The 18640-nt window shown below is 43.9% G+C and overlaps 7 protein-coding genes across 7 annotated transcripts; 3 read left to right on the top strand and 4 right to left on the bottom strand.

The window, feature by feature from the left end:
- Positions 1-928: 928 nt before the first annotated feature.
- Positions 929-3238, bottom strand: L199_006053 (A/G-specific adenine glycosylase; the record flags this gene model as incomplete). The annotated part of the gene is made up of 11 exons (XM_064891754.1): positions 929-1428; positions 1482-1701; positions 1763-2008; positions 2065-2105; positions 2171-2314; positions 2372-2390; positions 2454-2525; positions 2588-2625; positions 2707-2713; positions 2767-2845; positions 2931-3238. The coding sequence occupies 11 exons, from the start codon at positions 3236-3238 to the stop codon at positions 929-931; spliced, it is 1674 nt and encodes a 557-aa protein (XP_064747826.1).
- A 772-nt stretch (positions 3239-4010) lies between these two features.
- L199_006052 (protein translocase SEC61 complex gamma subunit, archaeal and eukaryotic) lies at positions 4011-5057 on the bottom strand (the record flags this gene model as incomplete). Its single annotated transcript, XM_064891753.1, has 5 exons — positions 4011-4023; positions 4124-4138; positions 4239-4326; positions 4802-4835; positions 4995-5057. 5 exons carry the CDS (start codon positions 5055-5057, stop codon positions 4011-4013), a joined length of 213 nt encoding a protein of 70 aa, XP_064747825.1.
- A 340-nt stretch (positions 5058-5397) lies between these two features.
- On the bottom strand, positions 5398-6819 carry L199_006051 (uncharacterized protein; the record flags this gene model as incomplete). The annotated part of the gene is made up of 5 exons (XM_064891752.1): positions 5398-5506; positions 5620-5748; positions 5864-6071; positions 6189-6530; positions 6609-6819. The coding sequence occupies 5 exons, from the start codon at positions 6817-6819 to the stop codon at positions 5398-5400; spliced, it is 999 nt and encodes a 332-aa protein (XP_064747824.1).
- Positions 6820-7437: 618 nt separating this feature from the next.
- L199_006050 (uncharacterized protein) lies at positions 7438-9056 on the top strand (the record flags this gene model as incomplete). The annotated part of the gene is made up of 7 exons (XM_064891751.1): positions 7438-7656; positions 7750-7871; positions 8100-8360; positions 8482-8645; positions 8713-8734; positions 8802-8879; positions 8969-9056. 7 exons carry the CDS (start codon positions 7438-7440, stop codon positions 9054-9056), a joined length of 954 nt encoding a protein of 317 aa, XP_064747823.1.
- Positions 9057-9899: 843 nt separating this feature from the next.
- L199_006049 (uncharacterized protein) lies at positions 9900-14334 on the top strand (the record flags this gene model as incomplete). The annotated part of the gene is made up of 22 exons (XM_064891750.1): positions 9900-9945; positions 10027-10032; positions 10108-10129; positions 10192-10211; positions 10275-10340; positions 10414-10496; positions 10570-10710; positions 10786-10892; positions 10957-11047; positions 11116-11248; positions 11311-11408; positions 11462-12206; positions 12265-12333; positions 12394-12590; positions 12649-12906; positions 12974-13048; positions 13118-13304; positions 13384-13652; positions 13712-13816; positions 13890-14051; positions 14119-14247; positions 14308-14334. 22 exons carry the CDS (start codon positions 9900-9902, stop codon positions 14332-14334), a joined length of 3036 nt encoding a protein of 1011 aa, XP_064747822.1.
- A 255-nt stretch (positions 14335-14589) lies between these two features.
- On the bottom strand, positions 14590-15361 carry L199_006048 (uncharacterized protein; the record flags this gene model as incomplete). The annotated part of the gene is made up of 4 exons (XM_064891749.1): positions 14590-14663; positions 14746-14934; positions 15031-15072; positions 15241-15361. The coding sequence occupies 4 exons, from the start codon at positions 15359-15361 to the stop codon at positions 14590-14592; spliced, it is 426 nt and encodes a 141-aa protein (XP_064747821.1).
- A 343-nt stretch (positions 15362-15704) lies between these two features.
- L199_006047 (uncharacterized protein) lies at positions 15705-18429 on the top strand (the record flags this gene model as incomplete). The annotated part of the gene is made up of 7 exons (XM_064891748.1): positions 15705-15866; positions 15937-16410; positions 16505-16656; positions 16733-17036; positions 17127-17786; positions 17879-18280; positions 18364-18429. 7 exons carry the CDS (start codon positions 15705-15707, stop codon positions 18427-18429), a joined length of 2220 nt encoding a protein of 739 aa, XP_064747820.1.
- Positions 18430-18640: the final 211 nt, after the last annotated feature.

The following is an 18640-nucleotide window of genomic DNA, read 5'->3' as shown; positions in this document are numbered from 1 at the left end:
TTAGACACCCCTCCCTTTGCACGTCTTTCAGGGTAAAATAAAAAACATCCGATTTTGACGGGGAACATCGTGGTGGAGGTGGCATTTCCAATTGCAACCTGAGCTTACCACACAATGTGTCTATGACCAGCACGAGACCATTGAATCAGGTCGAGTCTACTTCTATACAAGAATGCAGGTACTCCCCCCGTCATGCGGCAGATACTGTAGGTGAACTGGAGGAATGTTCAGATGACCGTGCCTGTAGATCTATTCAAAATCGTCAATGCAAATCTTGATGGCGACATCAGGCGTTATCTACAGATATTCATCATACTTGCTATCTCCATCCAAGTAATTATCTGGAATATCTCTCTAATATCATTCTATCCAGACCATCCAGACAGGAGATGTAGATCTTCGAAATCTCCATTCTTTCAACGAAGAGATGAGATGACGGTATTGAGCACGTCTTGGGAAGTCACCATTCGAACGAATCATGAAAACTGGAATGCTGCTTTTCTATTGCGCAATCATGAGATCGATGATCAACATCGAATCAATCAAGGTACAGACAAACTGAATGATCCATGTAATCTATCTCTTCCCGATATATTGAACTCAAAAGATAGATAGGAGGTTCAATCCATCATCTCCAAGTGAAAGGTACAGTTTTTCCATATGTTTGGTAGGATTACTCCAACGAATGCGCCATATCTCGTCTTCGTAGGTGAAGAAAGAGAATGGTGTGATTGGAATGATGAGTGGAGCGTTTATTGTAGCATGAACCAGTTCGTCATCTTGCTATCTATGATTGTGGAACAATGCTTGATCCCTCTTTACGGTAAACCACTTTCAATGAGCAAGCGGTATGTGCGTATAATATGGTCTATACCAGATTTGTCCGCCAGTAGGTTGGTTCCAAGAAATGACGAAATCAAGCACAATATCAAATTACCTCCTTGACCTTTCTAGTAGGCATTGCAGGCATCATAACCTTCTTTACGATCTTTCCATTCTTCACTACTTCTTCGAGCGGTTTCTTCTTCATTGCACTTGAATTACCTTTCTTGAGTTTCTTCGCCTTTGGGACATTGTCAAGATCGAAAGAACCCCACGATCCGTACACCTCGGCCCACACTTTCTTGACTCCCGTGCCGACATTCGCATGGTCCACTTCATCCCTAGTTAACCATATCGTCGATCTTGGTGCTGATGCGAGAATGGGAGGAGGGGTAGGTGAAGATATGATTGAATGATGGATATGATATGTCATGTTTATATGTGAGAATATATGAGGTATCGATGAAACGTATCGATGTGTCCCCATCCCAGCTGAGAACCCTAGGTAATCCTGCAAAAAGGTCAAGGAAGCATCGAGGCATTTGGACGGTGAGGATGAGGTGGGCACGGGAGAGGTTGGAGGTTCGAATAATCCGGCTAGTAGACCTGTTCTTCATGTCAGCTAGCTGTGCATCTGTGAAAGACTACGGCCAGCTCACCTTTCTCAGGTCGTTTGACGAATAACCATCTCCTGTCCTCATCACTTTCACCTTTCCATTCTAGTACTAAAACAGATTCTTCCTCACTTCGCGACACCTTTTTCTCCTTGCGCATAGGGAAGATCGTGACACTTGGTATCTTATCCGTGTTAGGACTCAATGGTATAGGAGCGCAGAGGGTACAAATCGGTTCTTGGGGTGTAGGAGGAGGTTTTGATAACTACGCATATTTGACATCTATCAATATTCTTTAACAGCTATTGTATACTGGATTCACATACCTCGGAAAAAGCTTTACATCCTTCTCTCAATGGACACGATCCACAATCCGGTGAAACAGGTTTACAAACTTGACTACCCAATTCCATCAAAGCTTGATTCCAATCTCCGGCAATCCCTTTTTCCTCTGTCAGTTTATTTACCAATGTTTCAGCCGAAGTCCAGAGGAATTTGATTGTACTGGGGCTTGTCTGCGGTGTGTGAACAGCAAGCAATCGAGTTAATAGTCGATGTATGTTTCCATCAACCTATATCATAGAATATAAGCCAAACATCAAGATCCACTTGTGTAGTCAAGACGTACGATTGGTGTTCGCACCCCATACGCCATGGAACAAATTGCTCCTTCAAGGTAATCATCAGCTTACAGAGAGAGAACGGATACAGTTTTTAGTATGAGAACGACTCACCAGCAGTGTACCTTCCTACACCGTCGATCTCTTTTTCCATTACCGCCGGATCATCAGGTAATCTTCCTTGATATTTCGATTTGGACATTACAGTCTTTGCTCCAGCCAGTAATGATCGAGCACGACGATAATATCCAAGTCCACCTATCACAGTACAGTTTAGCACGAACTCAGATGACGAGATACCACAGAGTAGCTCACGCCACATAGCATTTACTTCCTACCTCAAGTCCATTCATCAGCTTCCTTCGACAGATCTAAAGAGAGCGAGGGAAGGACATACCTCGACATCAGCTTTGGCTAGATCAGCTATAGTAGGCCATTTCTCTATCCACCGTTTCCAATATGCTATTACCTGATAGAAAGCGAACTGTCAATAAAAAGTGATAGCATAACGGAAATCGAAACCCGACTTACGGTAGCAACCTGGGTCTGCTGTAACATGACTTCGGAAACTGTACAGTCATAAAACGACAGTATTCATCAATCATCCAATTATGAGCGACAGCTGAGAGAGCTGAAAGGTGTAAGCTTACCCCAGATCTGTCTCAGTCAGCTTGTAATACTTCAGTTACGCAAGGCATGAATCAGCTCACTTCATAAGCCCTCTGACCTTTCTCTTCCATACTCAATTCCGAATCATATCTCTTCCTCCATGGCATACCTCTCGTCTCTCTTTATACGAACAATGCACAATGCTCATTACATCAGTATCAAGATGCATCCAGAACCTCATGAACCAGTGGACGATATAGCTCACCTGCATCTTTCAAACCAACCCAATAAATCCTTTTGAAATTTGACAATCTCATCGACAGTATGATATTCCGATCCATGATCTCTTGGTACACTTGGTCCAGCAGTATCTTCAATATCTACCACTTCGCTTTTTGTCGTACCCTTACCTTTGGCTCTTTTCACCGTCGAGGTGGAAGAAGTAGTGACGGATGGCCTCTTCCGTTTGACCGATGTTCGTCCGGCTGGACTGTCTGCTATGGGCGTATAATCACTACCATCTGTATCAGGGATGGATACGATGGAAGGTGATCTCGAAGAGCTCGCTCGCATGGCTACAAAGGTATAAGGATCCTGGGCGTGTCAAAGATGGTATATGATTGATAGATTGATGAAAAATGAACACTCGTGTTGGCGATGGTCATGTTCTCGATCTCATGGATGGACGCGTCGCGTTGAGAGGCACAACCAGCCAATAGTGATTATGAGATTCCACAACGGTATGTATGTATCGTAGCTTTTGACCATTATGCAGGCCATTAAGATGCATTCATCGAGTTGTGGGATCAGATATGCAGTCGACTGGGTGAGCCATTGTGCGAATAGATCCACAAAACAGCATCCCATCTGGGATCATTTCGTTTCCACCTGTGGAATGGAGATTTTCTGATGATAAAAAAGAAGGAAGCTGGCACGCCCAAATGGACAACCTAGTGTCAACACGCAATGAGTCTTTTCGAGATCGAAGGCATTGAGAGTGCGAGCAAGGGACTACCAAGAGCCACTGATGAGGTGTGATGTCTAGGGAATCAACTCTCATCTGACGTCCACTTTTACCTCGATTCTGGATCTCTGTGGAAGCCCTTCTGACGATTGGCACTGGGTATGTGTGGGAGACTTCATTCGCGACTTGCGTTCTCTTCATCATTACCATCACCTTCACCGCAGAACAATCATTCCAGATTGATGTTCACCTCAATAGACAGCACATCGTGTCCGTTTATCTGTAGATCGATTTTTGAAGGGTATATACAATGCATTTTCCCTAACGAGCCCCTTCCATTTCAGGCTGTCAACCCGTTCATACGAGCCACGGCGATCAAGCTTATGCACCTCCCCTATGAACAATGAGAATTTGATGTCAGCATCAATTCACCGCAGGTCCTCAGAAAGTGATGGACGAAATTGAAAGAATGATGATCTGTAGAGAAAACTCACACTAAGATATTGTTACTGAAACAAAGCAAAACAACGAAACATCAGTAAACAAGGTCGAAATTTCCATGTTGATCATCTCCTGATCGCAGAAAGGTACAATGTCAAGGGGACTCACATAGGGATATGGATGAGTTTGACGAAATAACCAATGAAACCCATGACGACGAATCCTACAGCGACAGCTCGACAAAGTTGGATGTACTCTGTAAAGTTAGGCATAAAGCACCATGTTAGCAAGATGTACTCTTGTTATCTTCGAGGTGTAAAGTGACAGAAGATCCTTGATGGAAGGGTAAGTTATATGACGAAAGTTGAGCCAGTTTTCCGAGGGAGCAGGGAAGTACGATAGATAAGGATCTGATGAAACCTGTATTCGTTGTCTCTAATCCAGCTTTCTGTTGACCTCCCTCCTTTTGACCTGAATTTAAAATATGACGTCTGCCCTCTTCGTTGTTATTTCATGCTCTGACAGAACGATGTTATCCTCTTTCATCGACCTCTTCTACCATCATCTCCAAGTCCTCCAACTCCTGAAAGTCTATTGATTCAATGTTTCCCCGACTCCGACAATTCCACCATCGTACCGTGCTCTCGATATGGACATGTAGTTTATACACCTCCAGGATTTCGTAATATAACCGACTATAATCGATAGGAAGCAGAGGATGGAGAACTAACCTTCTTTCGATGGTTTCGTACATCTATTCACAAACTACCACAACAACAACACAAAACCGTCAGCACTGTTGGTACTACTCATACTTGACATATCCCCCGTACAGAAGCCATCAATCAATATGACTGATACACTCCGGTGCACGAATGGAATCGTAGGGGTTCTTCTACTTGAAGGAAGGTATGGTCAACTCACCTGTGTACCTTCTTTGATGAACTGCTGAGGGATCTCGGCGAACTCTGTTAACTTCTCTGACATTGTGGTGTCCGGCGTAGTTGGTGAAGGTGGGAGTCGAAAGAAGAAAGATAGCAGGGAATGTAATGGAGGTCGATAAAGTCTGAAGATGAGTTGAAATCGAAGGAGATGGATGGTCGATAGTTTGTCACTCTGTGGTGCTGGAAGTGGTAACTCGAACTCGTTACCTGAACATGACCACGTGGCATTTGATGCTGCTCCCACCATGCAAGCTAAAGTTTACATGTTATATGCATACTCGTACTCTTGACAGGACAAAAGGGAAACATGTGATGATTGAATGCATGCTAGATGATCCTGTACCTGTGATGATTGTTGTTGTCCTATGGTACCATATGTTCACCTACGCTTTGACACCTGTCCAAGCCGTTGCTATACCGTTTGTATAATCCGTCCAAGCTCCACCTTTACCTTCTCTCAATTGACCAGTCTGGAAACCTGCGTTTCGCATACTGAATTGATGAGATATGTCAGCGTTGGGCATAATCGCATTCATACCGCGCAGGAACCGATGAGGTAGTTTCGACAGTGAGTGTATAGTCGTGTCCGGAATAAGGTTACTTACAGTTGTGCGAACTCAGGTTGCGATGGGAATCGTTCTATGGATTCTACCAGATATTGATATGATTCCGAATCACCAGCGAGGATCTTACCCATAATAGGGATGAATTGGAATGAGTATTGTCGATAAATCCTGTTATGCAAGGCAGGCAACAGCATACAAGTCAGTCTTCTCATCCTTCCTCAGGGAACACATCCCAAAATGACAGTTCCGCAAAACAAATCATAAGAAAGAGATAGGAACCTACTCCTTGAATAGAGGATTTGACACTTTACCAAACTCCAGTACACCAATTTTACCTCCAGGCTTCAATACTCTGTGAGCTTCACTTAGGACTGCAGGCAATGAGGTACAGTTCCTGATTCCGAATGCGATGGTATATAGGTCGATGGAGTTATCTGCGATGTGGGAAGGGAGCGATTGGGCATTTCCGTGGGTGAATGTTATTTGGGGAGCTGTATGATATAGATTGCAAGGTTAGCTTCGAGCGGACAGACTCAGATAGGCACCACAGTGCGTGAAAGAGTTCCAAGGAACAGATGAATGTACGAATGTGAGAAACGTAGACTCACTGTTATAGTACAAAGTCTTTGCTACCCTCTTCCTACCTTCATCCAACATCCCCTGATTCAAGTCAACAATCTCCACCTGGATATCCCTACTGTTGAATTTCTCCTTTGCCCTATCAAGGATCCTCAACGCTATATCACCTGTACCTCCTGCAACATCCAGACACCTGAATGGTTCTCTGGCCTCTGTCGATGATCCCGGTACTTGATTTTGATGTAATGACGGAGGTAATCTGGGTAAGAGCGAAGAGACGAAAGAATCTTTCCATAGTCTGTGAATACCCAGAGACATCGCATCGTTCATCACATCGTAAGATGAAGCTACAGAGCTGAATACACTTCCGACTGCATTACCATCTCTATGTCAGTCCTTGATCCGATATGTGAGTGGGTCGTACAGGTATGCGAGAGATGTGGACGAACCCAAAGTCTCCTTCTGTTCCTCTGGTACCTCCTTGAACCCAAAATGAGTCGTCTTACCGTGCGATGTCGAGGCATTGCTCGATGATGAGGGAGGTACTTGACCGACTATCTGGGATGTCGAAATACATCGAGCCACGATATTTCCGTTTGGAAGACGTGGTTTCGTTGAAGTGGGGATGGATCGGAGTAAATGGCGAGTATGAGTGTTCATCTTGTCTTTTTGGGTTTTTTCTTTTTGTTTTTGGTCTTTTTGTTCTCTGTGTCAAAGAAGATCACTTGCTATGTCTGCAGTTTCTGGAATCAGATTATGGTATGCAAGTGTTTCGAATGACGTGTTTGATGATTCGTTTGATTGGCAAAAAGAGATGGAGGAGATAGTTCAGTTGCCGAAGGAATATGACAAAAAAGTGAGAAAAGTTAGTCCATCACTTTGGATTCAGGGTAATGAGATACACAATAGTCTGACACTAAATCTTCGCAGACCAAGGTATCGCCTATCATCACATACCACACTATCTCTCATTCCTCATTATAGTCTGCACCACTTCGACTTCTTTGTGACCCCATAGATTCATAGATCGATAGAGATTCCTAGACTCTACTTTGTATTTCCTTTCATCGTCTTTTCATTCTCATACGAATATTACGAAAACCGAGAATACGTTAATCGAACGACGGTACAAAGGTATACGCGTGCCAAGGTCACTCACTAAAAAGTGCACATCGATCGCCGACTGCCTTGAATCACAATCACGATATTGTCATTTCCTCTCTTCTTTTTCCCACCTCGGCCCAACCAACAGAGGTATAGAGAGATTGGAGTATTGAAATGGTTTCATCACGATCATCGATCCTCTTACTCATCGCATCTCAATTATTGGCTTTATTACCTTCTACATCATACGTACTCGCCAGTTCATCGAAATGGACTGATGTCCAGCCACTAGAACGAGAGATCCTCGGGTCAGCGACCAGTCCAAGTCCAAAATTGGGGAAAAGAGCGAGTGGTTATAACAATCCAGCTGATAATGGTGGTTATATGCTTACGGTGAGTACATATACGCATACTTCTGTCCTCATTTGGGTCAAACGGAGCGAGCTGATAAGGGAATGTATGATTTGGTTTGATTGTAAATGACAGATCGTTAATGGAACATACCCAGCTGGTCTGGGTGAACCTTTGAATGTCATTCTGTCGGCAGATTCAGATAAAGAAGTTTTGGTTAAAAGCACAGATGAAGGAGGGTTCTTAAATTATATGCTGTGAGTGTCATTATCCCTTCTATGATCGATGTTTTGGTGTTGTTGTTAAGTAAGTTCGAATCAACCAAATGCTGACTGTTGATTGGTTACTTTACTTTGCTGCTTGCTTTTCAAATGACAACACCGATGAACGATCGATAATGGCATTTCGTTGACATCCATTGTGAACATTTATCATATCCTACTATACCATAATCCGGAATGGTTTCTGCCTACTCTCGCCCACAGCGTCGCCGGCCTAGGAGAAGAATGTCTCGGTCAACATTTGGGATCCATCCAGGAGGCCAACTTAGGTGATAATCAGGGGAACGTCTCGGAAGTAGAAGAACTACGATATAACTATGGTAATCCGTATATCGGAACCTGTCAAGAGACGTTTAATGGTGGATTACATTTGAGATATTGGATTCAGAATACCACCAATGCTTATTTTATGGCTGTATCGGTGGAGATGGATCTGAACAGTGGGCATGATATTGTTAGCAATGGGTGAGATTATCGTTCCTCTCTGACATCGTCACATTGGGGATAGACAGCGAAATCGCGATGGTCGTCTACTGCATCGTAGAGCACTGTCTTGAGCGAGGATTGCTGACCATTCGCTTCATAGCTACAACATAGGCCGGGACCAACTAATTGGCAATCTGACCGGAACGACTATCGAGACTAAGAACCTGACCAATACATCGACGTTCTCAGGAACAGGTACTTATATGAACTACACCTATCAGACCGACGTTCAGTACGTCTCGGGTTTACTGAAGAACTCAAGTGGTGAGTCGTAGAGAGAGTCGTTCTATGAGTGTGATGTAGGACGGTGTGCTGATGATGGACTGGTTAGATGACATCAACCATTATATAACGTGAGTATCCATTACAAATTCGAATTGCATGGTAGATACATATACTGATCGTGTATTTTGCAACCAGGGTCGAGGAAGATGGTTTACCCGCAATAGATGGTCTGGTAGCTGTTTTGACAGTCAAGATAACTGATCGTCCTCCGTCGTACGTCTCTTCGCACGAATAATCCATGCACGAATAATTCATGCAACTACCATAAAACCTTCTTGGACTAACAAATGATGTTCTCATAGGAGCGGCGCATGGTCGACCATCTCTGGGGTACCCTTTATTGCCCTCTTGTTGCCTTTACTCTTTACCTCTCTCGTCACCCTTTTCTAATTCTAACGACTCCCGAGATTAATAAATATACATACATACATAGAACAAGAACACAAGTATAGCATAGCGACGTGACCAATAACATATAGATGGTGTTCCCTTCCTTCTCCTTTCCTTCCCTCTTCCATGACTTTATATGTTAGATCTGTTTATTTATGTACGACCTTTTTTCATGTACCATCGTGTTATATAGCATCTATATAGAGATTTAGAAATGGGACAATTCTGATGTATATTGAATATAGATAGAAGCACCTCGAGCGTTGCAGCTTACAGTTTGTTTTGATTGATGCATATAGGTCGTGGGATGGATATCCACGGACGAGTTTCAAATCTCTACAAACATTTATATGCATGCAGCGAATGTGAGAAGGGCGTCCGTCCATTTGTGGCCTACTGGCGGTTAGGGCGTCCCCTTTGCCTATGGTGTTCTCTATTTATATGAGCTTGATACTCCCAGGTAGAAACCAGTTGGAATCGGAGAACACTATAGGTCATCAATATGTACATCCATAGGAAATACCTATGCTGTTCTTTCCAGTTGACCTAGGTGAGAATCGCCGCTGATGAATTTGATTCCGTTGCTCTATCGGTTAGAGGTGTTGTGTCATCATCGTCGTCAAGTATCCGTCAATCTACATCCTGATCCACCTTCTTTCTTTGATTTATCAATCAACATCAACCTATATTCTTTGTCCACCTTTGTATTATCATTGATCTCTCTGTCCCCGAGATCAGACTAGTAGAAAAGATCAATAGAGTATCGAGAGGATCACATATATCACGGATATCACAGAAAATTACCCATTTGCCATCGAATAATCCACAAGTTAGATTATCAACATGGCTGCTCCGATGCAAGTCGATGAAGCTGTCCCTGGAGATTCAAGTGAGTTCATCTTTCCATTGAAGAACTTTCTGTCTTTATGCTCGGGCGAACGGAAAGCTGATGGTTTACCCTATTTCGCAGTTGACGGTGAGCATCGAACTGTGCATTTAGTAGAAGGAACAAGGTTGAAAGCTGATTAATCATCATGTCAATTGTGATTAGAGGGTTTGTACTCTCGTCAACTGTGAGCTCAACAGATACCCCATCTTTTGGATGATCTCAGCTGACGCACTGAATATTTTACAGCTATGTATTAGGTCATGAGGGTGAGCTTCATTCGGTGTTGCCGTTGTATGCCACTTAGCTTACTGCCCAACCTCTGGATCCAGCTATGAAGAAGATGGCAGCTTCGAACGTGTTAATCGTAGGGATGAAAGGTCTAGGTGTAGAGATTGGTAAGTGTCTCTGGCATTAGACTAGCTGCGTAATGGTCAATTATTCCGCCAGCTAACCACCACCCTCTTGTAGCCAAGAACGTCGCTTTGGCCGGAGTGAAAACAGTCACAATCTATGATCCTGCACCCACCGAGATAGCAGATTTAGGCACCCAGGTGAGTTGTCCATACTATCAATGGGAGAGCAACTCAAGGTTCAAGCGTATGCCAATGACAAACATAATTTTAGTTCTTCCTCCGTGAAGAAGATATTGGTAAACCCCGTGCGGAAGTCACCCGACCAAGATTGGCGGAATTGAATAGTTATGTGCCTATCAAGCTGCTTGAGGGTAGTGGGGAGATCACTCCAGAGATGGTAGCTCCTTATCAAGTGAGTTGTCTACAGCGCGTCCTTCCAAATTCCAACGCTGGCATCGAACCAAGCTGACTAAACTGAAATTGACAGGTCGTAGTCTTGACAAATGCTACGATAGCCAAACAGGTAGAGATAAACGAGTTCTGCAGAGAGAAAGGTATCTACTTCATCGCCGCTGATGTCAGAGGTCTTTTTGGGTAAGCTACCCCGCTCACTACACATGCTTAATCCTCATTCAAGCTGAGCTCATGTGACCCGTAGATCCGTCTTCAATGATTTCGGTAAAGATTTCGCTTGTGTTGATCCTACGGGTGAGAACCCTCAGACAGGTATGATCGTCGAAGTTGAAGAGGTGAGTTTGATAGCTTCATTGCATGCTACCTTGTGCTGCAAAGCTGATGAAGACATGTCGTTCTGTAGGATGAAGAGGGTATCGTTACATGTTTGGATGAGACGCGACACGGTTTAGAAGATGGAGATTTCGTTACCTTCTCAGAAGTCAAGGGTATGGAAGGATTGAATGGATGTGAACCCAGAAAAGTCACTGTGAAAGGTGAGTAAACTCAGATCTGGACAACAAGTTCATTTCGCTCACACGCCTTTCGAATTTCAAAGGCCCATACACTTTCGCCATCGGTGATACAAGAGGATTGGGTCAATACAAGACTGGTGGTATCTTTACTCAGGTGAAGATGCCGAAAATACTTCAATTCGTGAGTACTATGTCCCCTTGAATCAGATCCGCACTGACAATTCTTCCTCACAGAAATCCCTCAAAGAATCACTTACCAACCCCGAGCTCTTCATAACCGACTTTGCCAAATTCGATCGACCTGAAACTCTTCACATAGGTTTCCAAGCCTTATCAGCATTCTACGAGAAATCAGGTCATCTCCCTCGTCCTAGAAATGCTCAAGATGCTGCCGCTGTCGTTTCTCTCGCCAAGGAGATTGCTGGTACTTCTGCTGAATTGAACGAGAAAGTTCTTGCAGAACTTTCAAACCAAGCTACAGGTGATCTTTCACCTATGGTAGCCGTGATTGGTGGCTTTGTCGCTCAAGAAGTATTAAAAGCCTGTTCAGCCAAATTTCACCCAATGCAGCAATCGATGTACTTCGATTCTCTGGAATCGCTACCTAAGCAATTACCTACCGAAGAAGACGCTCAGCCCGTTGGATCAAGATATGATGGACAAATTGCCGTCTTTGGAAAGACCTTCCAGGAGAAGATCTTCAACAACCGACAATTCCTTGTTGGTTCGGGAGCAATCGGTTGTGAGATGTTAAAGAATTGGAGTATGATGGGTTTAGCCACCGGCCAAAATGGTATTATCCATGTCACCGATTTGGACACGATCGAGAAATCCAACTTGAACAGACAGTTCCTCTTCCGAGCTAAAGATGTTGGAAAATTCAAAGCTGAATCTGCTGCCGCTGCTGTCGCCGATATGAACCCCAACTTGAAAGGGAAGATTATCGCTCATCAAGACAGAGTCGGACCCGAGACTGAGCGTGAGTGTCAATGTGTCAGTTTAAGGTTATATACGTATACTAATCTTGGAGTGATCAGAGGAATACGGAGATGATTTCTTCGCTGCCATCGACGGTGTGACTAACGCTTTAGACAATGTTGCTGCTCGTAAGTGCACTTATCCAAAATATTCAGTATTTGAGCTGACTCAAGACTCGTGGCTTCTAGGTCAATATATGGACAGACGATGTGTATTCTACCAGAAACCATTACTTGAATCTGGTACACTCGGGACCAAAGCCAACACTCAAGTAGTCGTCCCATTCTTGACTGAATCATACTCCTCTTCTCAAGATCCACCCGAGAAATCTATCCCATCATGTACAGTCAAGAATTTCCCTAATGCTATTGAACATACTATTCAAGTGAGTTAGCTTACGTCCAACCGACTACGCTTGACGCTGACAACGTACTGTTTTATAGTGGGCGAGAGAAGCTTTCGACTCATTATTCGTCAATCCCCCCACTACTGTCAACTTGTACCTGTCGCAACCTAATTTCGTTGAAACTACCTTGAAATCCTCAGGACAACATCACGATCAGTTAAAACAGATTGAGAAATACCTCAAGAAGGATAGACCAATGAGCTTCGAGGATTGCATCAAATGGGCTAGATTACAGTATGAGAATGATTATGTCAATGAGATCAAGCAGTTGTTATTCAACTTGCCCAAAGATCAGGTGAGTGGCTGTGTATACTCCTAGCGGTTACAATATTGATTTCTGACTGACTTGACCTTTTCTTTAGGTTAACTCAAATGGTACTCCATTCTGGTCAGGACCTAAACGAGCACCGGATGCCTTGAAATTCAACATTGATAACGTGAGCTCCTCATTCTGCGCGGATTCCATTGAGCGGCGGACGGCCAGCCTATATTAACTTTTCGCATAGCCTCTCGACTTAGACTACCTAATCGCTGCTGCCAACCTCCACGCATTCAACTACGGTCTCAAGGGCGAACGTGATCCCGCTTTGTTCCGAAAAGTACTTGAATCATTTGAGATACCCGAGTTCACCCCTAAGAGCGGAGTGAAGATCCAAGTTAATGAGAACGAGCCCGCACCTCAACAAGATGACAGTGAGTGATCGCCATCGCACCGCGACTGGAACCATGAGCACCTAAAGAACGAGATGCTGAGAGTTACTGCTCATGACAGGTGATGAGGATATCGACGCATTAGTCGCTTCCTTGCCACCGCCCTCATCCCTTGCTGGATTCAGACTCCAACCTGTTGATTTCGAGAAAGATGATGACACCAACCATCACATCGATTTCATCACTGCCGCTTCTAACCTTCGAGCTACAAACTACGGAATCACCCCTGCTGACAGGCATAAGACCAAGTTGATCGCTGGTAAGATTATCCCTGCTATCGCTACCACCACAGCTTTGGCTGTTGGTTTAGTATGTTTGGAGCTTTACAAGGTGAGCTTATCAGTGCACATGAATGAACACAGTCGAAGCTGATGATGCTTTCTGCACAGATGATCGATGGAAAGAATGAATTGGAAGATTACAAGAATGGTTTCGTTAACCTTGCATTACCGTTCTTCGGTTTCTCCGAACCCATCGCTGCTGCTAAACAGAAGGTGAGTCTACGTTGGATCGGCCAGTTCCTAAGGATGTGTACTAATTGCAGCGTTTGTTTCGCTCTTATCGTAGTACGGCGAGACCGAATGGACTCTCTGGGACAGATTCGAGATCGATGGTAACCCAACTCTACAAGAGTTCTTGGACTGGTTCAAGAACAATCATAAACTCGAAGTTCAAATGGTTTCTCAAGGAGTTTCGATGTTATGGTCTTCCTTCGTACCTGCGAAGAAGGTGAGTCATGAGTTGCATTCCGTGTTAGATCTACGATATGCTGACATTGGCACTCATGGTAATGTAGGCTGCGGACAGAATGTCAATGAAGATGTCCGAACTTGTTGAACACGTTTCAAAGAGACCTATCCCACCCTGGACCAAGAATCTGTTGGTGGAAGTCATGGTGAATGATGAGGACGATGAAGATGTCGAGGTGAGTTATATTGATATTCTGCGTTGATACTTGCTGTGTACTGATGTGACTGTGATTAAGGTACCTTACGTCTTGGTCAAGATTTAATTTGCTAACACGTAGACAAGAAGAAGAGGTTAAGGAAGAAAATTATAGATCGAAGAAGATCGGATTGCTTTATACGTATATATACTGCTATATGCAGAAGATGTTTTCTGTTCACCAGCAGTAGTGTACTTGCAACTTGCAAGCCTGCTAGTCCTCAGTAGAGGTGAGATGTTACAACATTATACATTGACTTGGGTAAATTGTCTAAAATATAACTCCCTTCTGTCTATTTTCCTACAGGCGACCATGATGTTATCACTGTCCTTCGACCTCAACTTCATCTCTTGGTTTCTCACCGTGAGCTTGCTGCCATTGATCCGTTGCCCAGACTATTGTATGGCATTTGACATATCAGCAATTATCCATGTTATCTTCAACGTGAACTCTCAGGAAGATAGATTCTTCACTCACTGGCTTTATCGAACCTTCCACTTCCACCACCTTCACTAGCGAACCTATCTGGATTGGCCAAACTGCATTTCAAAAATTTACCTCGACCTTGATATCCAGGTAATTCGTTTAAATCGAAATTATCAATAGCATCTTGAGCGTCGGAGGGGTGAGAGAATGTTATAAAAGCGAATCCACGATGTTTCGATTCTACGTTGGAAGTGTCATATGATAATAAGCTTATGCCTCTGTTTGGGAGAATACTTGAATTGTGGACTTGGGAAAGAGATCAGATGGACAACTTACGATCATGGATTTCATGTGGGATTTTGATATCGATTATATCACCTATAAAGCAAACACGATATGTCAGTGCCAGTCAGGAATGTATATGGCTTACTCATGAGAGCAGCACCATTTTACCACGCAGTTTCATGCCGTAATATATACATCTTCTTCGCATCGTAATTTTGGATAGCTCCGTCATGAAGATAGAATTGAATATAATCTACTCACCGAATGTTACAAAAGCAGCTAATAGCTGATCCGCGTTCACCTCTGGTGCTAATCCAGCTACGTACACCGTATTCTTCTTATTTGACCCGGAAGGTAGGTTCACGGCTGTATCGTTTTGCATCGTGGAGAATACAGGATTTTATTGTATGGATGTTGGAGTGATGTTATGGATCAAGCAAAGCGAATTGAAGCTATTGTCAAGCTAGAAGAGCTTCGACGAAAGCTGAACTCGTTGAGAGGTGTGATATTACGTAATGTACGATCTCGATGACGAAAACGCGAAGATTTCTGGTGCAATGAAGTCAAGTGGATGGATGGATGATTCAAGTACAAGTTGAAAAGGGACGAAGTCATAGTAGAGAAGTTAGACTATACCTCATCTCATCTCCTTACGGATCCGAACAGAACAGACATCGCTTCTCCTGCACGCTGTCCTCACAAGTTCATTCACAATCCCCACCAGAATGATCATGGCGGACGAGCTTGACCGACCCTTAGCCAAACGGTCTAGATCGAGTAACAGCACACATTCTCAAGTCCCCTCTGGATTGCTATGTCTACCTGACGAGATCCTAGAGCAAGTTTATTTGTTTCTGGAATTTAATGACAGACTACGTTTGAGATCGGTAAGCTTGGTTCTCTATCACAAACTTCATCTGCATTATGCTTATTTCACATGTAATGTTCGTCGTTTAGGTCTGTAAGGCTTTGCGAGATGTGTTCGGTTCATCTGCCCTGTTGCAGTACAAGTTCACGTTGGAGACTACAGGATATCTTGATGTTCCATACAATTCATCATCTTTATCTCTCACTAGTCCTTACGAGAACCCAGACAACACCCCTCTCTCTTCAGCGCCTGAAGATGCCCCTTCCAACTCGTCATCGTCTGTCATCACTCTCAAATCCCCTCATACAGACCGACCAAGACAGACTATCCCATCTGTCTCACTCGCGCCATGGCCCAAGGAACCCTCCACCCTGACTCCACATGATGCTGTCATCTCCCCAGCCGACAGGAACAAGTTGTTGAAAGAGCGAGAAAAGAGGTGGGAGACGTTGGATTGGGGTGAGAAAAGGACATTCAAAGTACAAGGAAGAGAAGGTGTATATGAATTGCAGGAAGGGATATTCTTGATGTGTGATGATTTCAATGATATGGATGATGACAAGGTGAGCCATATGCCTTCTGCCATAATAGCTAAATACCGCTTCTCTGTGTGCTTGTACTTTGGTGAATGTGCTGATTGGTGAATTCCCGTGCCAGCCCTCTTCAATACGGCTTGTACCTTTACCTTCGATGCAGGATCCAGATTTGGAAGATCCACCCATACAGACTACCTCTCATAAAGTTGATTTCCCAATATCAGACCTCACTATGGATCCCACACAAGATCTGATTGTAGTCAGCGAATATAGGTGAGTCGGGGTTATCATTCTTAGCATGATGTGATTTTGATGAGAATTACGATGGCTGATCTCATATGTATGACAGACCCGAATCATCAGATGCTCAGCGATCAGCTCCTACTCATCGATATCATCTCTTGACATTATCGACTCTGAAACCACATCCGTTAGCCAATTCACCAACATTGGATTTCCCGCCTTTCTCGCAAGCCATCATGGATACTCGGCAACTGCTGCAGGTCATGGGTGATACCCTTGTAGTGCAAGTGTCAAGATTTGCACCTGCTTGGGTATTAGCCGGGCTAGGGTTTGGGATAGGTGCATTGGGTGGTCTGGGTCATGAAGAAGAGATGGTAGCTTGGAATTGGAAAACTGGAAAGGTCTTATCTGTAAGTTGAGTCCCGGGTCCCTTTTCTCTTTGTTCTTCATTCGGACGGAACGAGGACAATGCTAACAAGGCTACTCGGCACTACATATAGCGTATATCGCTACCTGAAAACGGATGGTTCTCGTCATTCGCCCTCTTAACACCTACGACATTCCTCGTTACCTCCACATCCAATATCTCACCTGTCTTACCATCCGAGACTCGATCAGTCGGGTCGATATTCCCACCTGTTATCCAGGTCTATTCGTTTTTACCCGACCCCAACAATCCTATTGATCCTGTACAACCTCTGGATACTGATCCAATGGACGATACGACCCCTCGGCCAGTCCTATTGGCCCAATTGCAATTGCCTCCTTTCGCGGATAATGTATCAATCCATGCGTTTGACGTAAGACCGGATCCTGCTTTCCCACCCAATTCAGGGTCCGATCCCACTTTAGGTAAAACCAAACCATTCACGCAAAATCCAAGTAAAGGGGTAATGGTATTTGAATTGAAAGTTGTTGGAAATACGGAAGACGATAATATACCGATAAGAGATCGCAAGAGATCATACGAGATATTCATCCTTCGTGAAACGCTAGTAAAGTATGCGACAGAAGGGGAAGAGAGATTGAAGGAAGCATATGAGAATGGAGGTGATTTCGATGGGTTGGGCATAAGGGGCGTGGAGACAAACGTGCCTTGGAGTGAATGGGGTGAGGATAATACAAGATTCATGGATGCGGTCATGAAAAGAAGGAGCTGGGTGAGTCTTTCTTTACTTCTCAATCAATTCAGCTTCTTTCCTATGTTCTCCGCATCAAGATGAAGCTGATAAAAGGTAATATGCACATCTAGGTATGTTCATGTTCGGGATACCGGTTCGTCTCCCTTATACCTGCCATCCGGCCCTCGGGACATGGTCTATGGCCTTCAAGTGAAGATCCCAATTTGGATGACCTGGAGGATGAGACTCATGAGATCATCCCCCCACCTAAACGATCGGATCTAATGATATTCGATTTCTCACCTGTCAATATACGCAGAACCCAATCTATTGAGGAACAACCGATGAATTTTATGGATTATGCTAAAAAGGATTGGTCTATAAAAATCAGAGATGCACCTTCGATGTTGCCCAAAGGAAATATATGGAAAAATGATGTCAAGAGTGCATTGCCATTTAGGGAAATAAGAAGGGATCACGGAGGATTGGCAAATGGAGTTATGTGTGATGATCAGCGCATTATAGTAATTCATGTGAGTGGAACGATTTTTGATCATTGAGATTGTACTGGTCACTTGAGTAGAAATGGAAAGCTAACGCTGTGTAATCATGGTAGACACAAGCTAGACGGAACGGTGATTGGTCAACTATAAGTCAAGAAATGAGTGTTTTATGTATGTAAAGGACGAAAGATCATAGAAGGTCGGTAAAGGCAATCTGTCCGTATCAGTAATTTTATGTATAACTGTGGAAGTAGTGCGCTTCATTGATCACGATCTACAGACGGCCGGAGCCTATCATCCTATCTACAATATGTAGCTGTGATTGACGGAACTACTCCCAAAGTGGCAAGTCGTGGTTGATGGTGGCAACAACATGAATGCTTCTTGTGC

This window comes from Kwoniella botswanensis, chromosome 1 (assembly GCF_036426115.1).
Source record: "Kwoniella botswanensis chromosome 1, complete sequence".
Taxonomy (NCBI): Eukaryota; Fungi; Basidiomycota; class Tremellomycetes; order Tremellales; family Cryptococcaceae; genus Kwoniella; species Kwoniella botswanensis.
This window is presented reverse-complemented; position numbering and strand designations above follow the sequence as displayed.